This window comes from Dama dama, chromosome 23, assembly GCF_033118175.1.
Source record: "Dama dama isolate Ldn47 chromosome 23, ASM3311817v1, whole genome shotgun sequence".
Lineage (NCBI taxonomy): Eukaryota > Metazoa > Chordata > Mammalia > Artiodactyla > Cervidae > Dama > Dama dama.
The window spans coordinates 60360753-60368271 of NC_083703.1; the positions used below are offsets into that span (position 1 = coordinate 60360753).

Genomic DNA, 7519 nt, shown 5'->3' on the forward strand with positions numbered 1-7519 from the left:
CACGCTCGTCACATGCTGAGGTCACCTCCTCACAATGATGGTTAATATGCTATCATTACCGTTTTAAAAAAATGAAGAAGCTGAAGCTGAGAGGTGAAGAAATCTGCCCAAGAGCATGCAGCTGGTGAGCAGCAGAGCTGGGATTTGAATCCAGGCATTTTGTCCCCAAAGCTCATGGTTGTAATCACCACACAGGCCTCAAGGTGCCTGCCAGGGTCTTGTAGCCTGATAAATAGAAACCCTCCCCAGCTGGCTGCAAGGGTTGAAGTCACAGGTGTTGGGGTGCCTTGGGGCCTGATCCATGTGGGCTGGTGTGGTCAAGGAAGTCTTCCTGGAAGTGGGGGCTGGAGGATGAGTGTGAGGAGGTGTGACAGGGCTGGGGATGCAGGATGGTCAGCTGGGGAGGGAAGGCACACAGCTCCCAAGTCAGGCCACTTGGGGCAGGCTCCTTTGGCTCTCGGGAGCTCTGTTTCCTCTTCTGTAAAACAGGAGTTTTAGGGTATGGTGAGGATTAAGCAAGAATGAGTTAACTCATGTAAAGTGCTTTAAACAATGCCTGGCACATAGTCGATGTTCAAAAAGTGTTAGCCATGGTCCTCATTAATACTATTATCATTATCATGATCACTCTCACAACTGTCCAAGACTCAGGTCCAGCTGAGAGGGTCCTGGCACACATGGGGACTCTGTCCCTGGCGGCAGCAGGCAGGGAGGGCAATCCAGGAGGGGAGATGGCCCCGCATCCCAGGATGGGGCTCCCTTCCCAGGACAACCAGAGGGGAGCCCCTTCCTCAACCAGCCCCAACCTGACTCTGGGCCTCTCTCCCATCACCACCTCCGGGTGGCCTCCAGGCTTTCTCTGGGGGGGTACACTGGCTCAGCAGGGCACCAGAGCAGCCTGATCCTCCGGAGCACCAACTTCAGCACACTCGACTCGGACAACGACAACTGCCTCTGCAAGTGTGCCCAGTTGCTGTCTGGAGGTGGGTGCAAGATGGGGTGAACCCATGCCTCCACACAGGCTCACCTGGCCGAACACCCTCATCCCCTCCCCACTTGGGTCTTTGTGCAGCCAGGTGCCATCAAGAAGTGGGTACAGGTCAGGGTCTCACTCACTCGCGGGCTGGCCTGGCTGTACCTCATCCAAACTCCCCTGCTTCCACTGAGTCCTTAAGGTCCCCTCCAGGGTCTCCCTGCCCCCTAAAGCGGGCACCTCCAGTTTTCCGCTGAGACCTCGGAGCAGCACTGATGGTGGGGACCAGGGTGCACCCTAGAGGGGTGAAGTGCCTAATCTGCTCCAACCCCAGATCTGAGACTCCCCCCCAACCCTCCAGGCCAAGCAGGATCGGGAGGAGGGAGACCTGGGTGGGGGGCAGAGGGGCAGCTGCCCATCAACTCTGACTCAAGCAGTGTTTTCTGCGGGGAGCAGGAGATGGGATGTGAGAGATGGAATGAGAGGGACAGAGATTGGAGGGGACCTCCGGAGACACAGAGACAGGGACAGATGGAGATGAGAGAGACATCAGGATAGACAGACAGAGAGGTGGACACAGTGCTGCAAGGGGACAGGGGTAGGTACAGAGTGAAAGGTGGAGAGAGAAATGTAGACCACATTTCATCCACGAAAGATGGATGGAAACTGGGTGAGAGGCAGAGAGACCCAGAAAGGCAGGGTCACAGGGAGCAGAGACAGAGACATCAGAGAGACGGACCCAAGCTCCCAGCCTCTGGAGGCCCCAGGCTGAGGAGAGGGTCTGGGGATCTCCCGCCCATTCCCACCCAACCCCACCCTCAGCAAGCTGGCTTCTCTCAGGGGCCAACAGCCCCGATTCATCTGTGGGGTATGGGGGCTGCCCTCACCCTATTGACTGCGTCCCCACCTCCCTAAAGCCTCTTCCTCTTGCCTCCACCAGGGTGGTGGTTTGACGCCTGTGGCCTCTCAAACCTCAACGGCATCTACTACCCGGTCAGCCACCACCTGCGCAAAATCAACGGCATCCGCTGGCAGTATTTCAAGGGTCCCAGCTACTCACTGCGCGCCACTCGCATGATGGTGCGTCCGTTGGGCATCTAAGGGACAGCCACGCCTGGAGGCTGGTCCCACAGGAGGACCTGGCCATGGTATCCCCTGGACAAGCTGGACTCAAACACAGGACACAATGCCAGGACCTTGTCCCGGACAGCCTGGGGGTCCCCTGAGCCAGCCCTCCTTGCCCCAGGAGTCCAGAAGAGTCACCTCCTGCCGTTTTCCCCTCGAGTTGTGAAATGGTGGACATTTGGGGGTTCCTGCCTCTTCAGTGTCCCTTTTTCCTCTTCCCTCCTGCTTTCTGCAGGGCTCTCCTGCCTGCCTGAGGGTTGCAGTATTCTGAATGAGATACTGCATAGCGGAGAACAGATTTAACTGGGCTCTGCAAAGGAATACGCAGCTAGTGGTGGAATCTCAGGCAGGTGGGAAGGTATTTACAGGAGGAAACCGCCCAGGTGGAGGCCCAGATTCTGTCCCCGGGTTGTTGGGTAGGCCATCTCTTGTTCTAAGCTTTCTCATGTCCTTGAACATCCTTAAACTTTCTGTTTGAGACAGAAGGAGCTGTGTCCCCCTATAACGGGAATCGCCATTTGCACCCACACTGTCCATCACTCCTAGGCCCCAGCATCTAAAGCTCAGACATGGTTTCTCAGGAGCTCTAGGAGATCTAAGAGGTACTCCTTTACCCCTAGAATGTTCTAGAATATGTTCCAGCGAGAATAAAGGTACCTATGGTCTAACGAGGGAGGGAAACACCAGGTTAAATCACTGTAGACAGGCATTTTTAGCTCCAGGCCTTCTCAGAGCCATCAATGTGGTCATGTGCTTTGTGACCGCCCATGAAAGGGCTCGAGGGGGCTGCTTTCCCCAAATTTACTAATTTGAAAATGGGACCTGATTATCCCAGAGCATCTCCTGGGGCTGTGGATGCCCTCAGAGAAAATTGGTTCTCCCAAGTCATGAGTTAAACCCCAGGCCCCATCCCCACCCCCAGCTGTTTTCACCATTTTCAGCGATGAGGGACACCATGACATTTTCAGACAGCCTCTAAAAACAACTGGAAGGAGGCTTTGGGTTAAAACAGACATGCTGTCACGGAAAAAGAGTCTAGAACTAAGTCTTTGGTCTTAGAACTAAGCGTGCCAAGGCTTCTCTGGCCCTAGGAAGCCAGTTTTCTGGCTGGGGCTGCCCTCCACCCTTCTTGTGTCCCCAGCTCATGCCAGCTCTCAAGTTTAGGGACTCTTGGGGACTGCCCACTCTGCCTTGAGCAGGACACCAATCGCTGGGTCCAGATCCTTCCTGCCTCCAAGCCAGAACTCCTAGTCTCCTCCTCTCTCATCCAAGAGCGACACTGCAATTATCCATGGAGACTGGGCTTTGCTGAGTCTGGGCAACCAGGGGCCCTTCATGAGCTTCTTTCAGAGGACAGGAGCAGAAAGGGGCCACGGCCACTCTGCCACCCACTCCCATTACTGTGTCACCCACCTCAATCCTGATGTGGCCACTGAAGACCTGTCGTCCTCAGCCAATACCTGGGCCCAGCCAGGACCAACCTGCCCTCCCGCCCAGACACCCCTCTATCTTCAGAAGGATTTTCTCCTGCATGATGCTGTGTGGTGGACATAGGGCACCTTCGTCCCGCCTGGCTCTGCCCCAGCTCCCACCTCCACCAATCCCCTGAGTCAATCCAGCACAGGTTAGTGCTGCTCTCCTTCAGGGAAACCAAAGGGTGTGGTTGCTAATGGTGACATTTCAGGCAGGAGGGAAAAGTACCTAGGGGCAGGTTGCAGCCCAGAAGGCTGACACCACCTTATCCAGCATTTGCTAGGCGAGCCTTTATTTAGCACTTACTGTATGCAGCGTGGTGCTCTGGGCAGGACTTTGGAGTCAGACAGACCTGCTCCGGCTCTTGAACTTGAAACCGGTGGTCCGGCCTCTCAAGGTCTCGATCATCTGGTCTGTGAGATGGAGATGGTGATTCTCCCTCCTCACTGTGCCAGGGAAGGAGGAAATGAGACCGCGTCTTTCAGCCTCTTAGCAGAGCCCAACAGAAAGCAGGTGCCTAATAAATGTTAGTTCCCAAAGAAGTGAATGGGGTGGAGAAATCAGCCCTAGTAGTACATGCCACCCCTTCTCCTGGACCTAGGGATGGTATGTGCTTTATTTTTGTAGCTACAGCAATTTTTTTTTTTTTTTTTTTTTTTTACTGCAAGTGTATAGGCACTGCTGGGAGCCCCAGGAACAGAGCTCCTCTGGGTGGGGTGAAGGCTCCAATCCCTACCTGCACTCCAGTTGTCTAAAAATGCCAAGAAGCCAATTGGGGTAACCCTCACATATCTGTTCTTTAAAATGGTCATCCTTCCTTTTTAACTTTCCTTCCTTCTCTGTGCCAGGATTCTCAAGTGCAAGGGACAGAAAACTTATCCCGAGGAGTAGATTGACTCACATACAGGGAGTCTAGTGATAGATTCAGGTGTGGTTAGATCCAGGTGCTCAAATGATGTTGCTCCTCACCTCTCAGGCCTGTCATCCTTCCTGCTGACCTCATTCTCCATCAGGTTCTCTTCTGGCAGATGGCTCCAGCAACCGTAGGCTCGTGTTCTGCCTGCTTAACATCCCTCAGCCAGAAAGCTCTCCTGTCCCAGTGATTCCAACAAGGGCAGGATTCTTTCCAGCCAGGATTCATCCTGTGACCATCCTTGCACTTACCACTGTGATTCTGGTTGACGGGACCTGGGTCATATGATCGTGCCTGGAACCAGGGACTGAGGTCAGTCCCCTCCAAGGCATTGGATTGGCCTTGGAGAAAATGAGGAGCTGCTTCAGGAAGCAGGGATGCTGGGTAGTCGAGAACAGGGGTTCACTTTTTCTCCTTCCCTCTTGCAGATTCCCATAGCTCATCTCTATCCCTGCCCCTTCTCCTAGCCTCCGTGCCCCCAAGGCCTGTCCCTCGGGCTCCAGGTAATCCCCGGTTTGTCCCAGACTATCAAGGACACTGCTGTGTCCTGCCCAGAGGTGTCAGACCCTAGTTCACAGTCCCAGCTCTGCCTCTGGAGCAGCGCCCCTGGCCCTCTGAGCCTTTACTGTTCCCATCTGTGCTATAAGGACAGAGCACCTGTGGATGCCTAAAAGACAGCAACACTGACTCAGCACAGCTGCAGACATGAACAGCTAAAGGACTCTGGGTGCACAGGGTCCTGGGGCCTGGCTGACATGGCCTTGGCCTTGGCTGGGTCTGCTGAAGCCACTGCTTGCAGAAACTGCAAGGATACCTACATCTGCAGGTTCCTACGTAGAAGCCTTGTCACCTCTCTCTGCATCAGACCAGCATTCTCCCCATCATAGTGATGAAGAATTTAGAGCTCAGAGAGGGAAAGAGTCTCATCCAAGCAGCTCAGCCAATACCACCTCCAGTGCACTTGCATCTTTCAGTTGCCTTCCTTGTCCAGAGCTCTCTGGAGGCATCTTGGCATCAACCACAAAAAGGCTGGAGTGATGTCCTCTCCACCTATATCAAAGGCTGAACAAACCTTCTGGAAAGTTTTCCAAGACTATTCTTTCTTTTCCACTGGCGTCTGGTAAATCCCTGTGGAGCCAGGCAGGGAGAACACATTGTTCCCGAGATCTCTGCATGTTTCCAGCAAAGGCAGTTTCCACACTGGGGAAGAGAGTTCACTGTGCACAGCCTAGAGACAGCAACCATGGGTGGGGTACGAGGTGGCCCTTTCCTGGGTGCAGTGGAGTGGCCAGCATCAGGATGGTTTGTTTCGGTAGAAAGGGATATTTGTCCCCTTTCTGCAGACTGTACCCCCCCCACCACCACCACCACAGTGTCCATGTGGGCCTTCACCTCTCTCATGAAAGATGCTTTGGAAGCTAACAGTGTTGCCTTGGCGACAGCAGCATCAGCATCTTTTGATGGAGCAGCCCTTCAGAGAAAGGAGTCTGATTCAGGCCACAGCCAGCATAAATGTGTTACTTCTTGTATTAGATCAATGTGTAACGTATCCTATTGAGCTGCTGTTGGATGTATCCAGAGGACAGGGAAGTCCAATGGCCTTTAGCATCCCACACTTTCCTACCCTTCCCCGTTAGACCTCTCTGACCCTCACTTTCCTCATCTGTACAATGGGGAGATTGTGATCTAGTCACAGGGAAGTCGTGCAGGCTCAAGGCAGCAGTGAACGTCCAGGCTTGGCACAGTCACTCAGGTATTTTATTCGTTCATGCACATATTCACTCATTCATATAGCAAGGATGTACTGAGGACCTTGTCTGGGCCAAAGCCTGCCTCAGTGATGGGGGAGCAGCAAGCAAGACAGACAGGCAGCCACAGTCCAGAAATCATAGTGCTTAAGAGACTAAAGGGAAAGACTCACCAAAATCAAAATGTTTTAATTTAAATTAACTGATTAGTCAATATATTATAAGTGAAGAAAATAAATAGGAGTTACAGGTAAAAGATTTCAGAGGGTCCAACTGGGCAGGATGATCAGGGAAAGACTCTGAAGAAAGTCACTTAAGTCAAGGACGAAAAGTGAGAAACAGGCTGTCAGGTGAGGAGCTGTGGGAAGAGCTCTCCCACTAGAGGGAACAGCATGTGCCAAGGCCCTGGGGCGGTCGCAAGGAACTGTAAAGAAGTTAGTGCGGAGGAGTGATGCCACTGAGCCAGTGCTGCCGCTCCCCAGTGAGCTGGGGAGAGGGTGGGAGAGGTGCCCCCAGCACCTTTATCAGAGATCTACTCCTTGCCCAGTGCCCACCAAGAACTGGATTTGGCATCACTCTGAATGGACCTGTGCAGCTGAGGCAAACCCCTGCCTCTCTCTGGACCTCAGTTTCCCGATCTGTAAAATGCAGGCTAGGGATCACTTCTTTCTGAAAGTCTTTCAGATCCTGGGTCAAGGGCCCTGGAGGGCCCTGTGTCCACTGCCCTGAGCCGTGAGCCACCAAGGGAGTCAGAAGGAGGAAGAGAAAAATAAAAGGCTTGCCCTTGGGCTAAATGAGAGTTAGGGGGTTATGGGGGGCGGGGAGCTTGTGCAGAGATAAGGGGCTTTAACCACATGCCTCCTCCGTTTTAGTTCTACACACATCATTTCTGAATCCTAGCAGGTTCTACTGTTGCCCCCGATTTACAAAAGTGGAAATTGAGGCTCAGAGAAGTAAAGTGCCTTGCCTGAGGTCACACGGTGAGTTCTGGTTCGGGCTAAGTCGCTGTAGCAGAAAGACCCTAAAACTCAGTGAGTTAAATATTTCTCTTTTGTGCGAGTCTGGAGTTGAGTAGTCTGTGTCTTGTGCGTGGCTCTGCCATCCTTGACCACAGCTGCCTTCTCTGGGACCAGGGCAGCTGTACTCAAAGGTGACACTTCCCAGCTGGCAGGAAGAGAAGCAGGACATCCGGCACTGCTTCCCCTCCGGCACCTGCCCTCTCACCCCAGCCTCAGGTTTTGCCTGGAAGATCCCAGCAGCCTCCTCATAGGGACCCGTCTCTAGGTG

The 7519-nt window shown here is 53.5% G+C and overlaps 1 protein-coding gene across 2 annotated transcripts in view; it reads left to right on the top strand.

Moving 5' to 3' along the window:
• ANGPT4 (angiopoietin 4) overlaps positions 1–7298 on the top strand; it is a 47434-nt gene extending 40136 nt beyond the window's left edge. For both annotated transcript variants that reach the window (XM_061126978.1, XM_061126979.1), the window contains 2 exons: positions 853–983; positions 1914–7298. In XM_061126978.1, coding sequence (XP_060982961.1) covers positions 853–983; positions 1914–2074 — 292 coding nt within the window. In that variant the 3' untranslated portion in view covers positions 2075–7298. The remainder of the gene's footprint in view (positions 1–852; positions 984–1913) is intronic.
• The last annotated feature ends 221 nt before the right edge of the window (positions 7299–7519 follow it).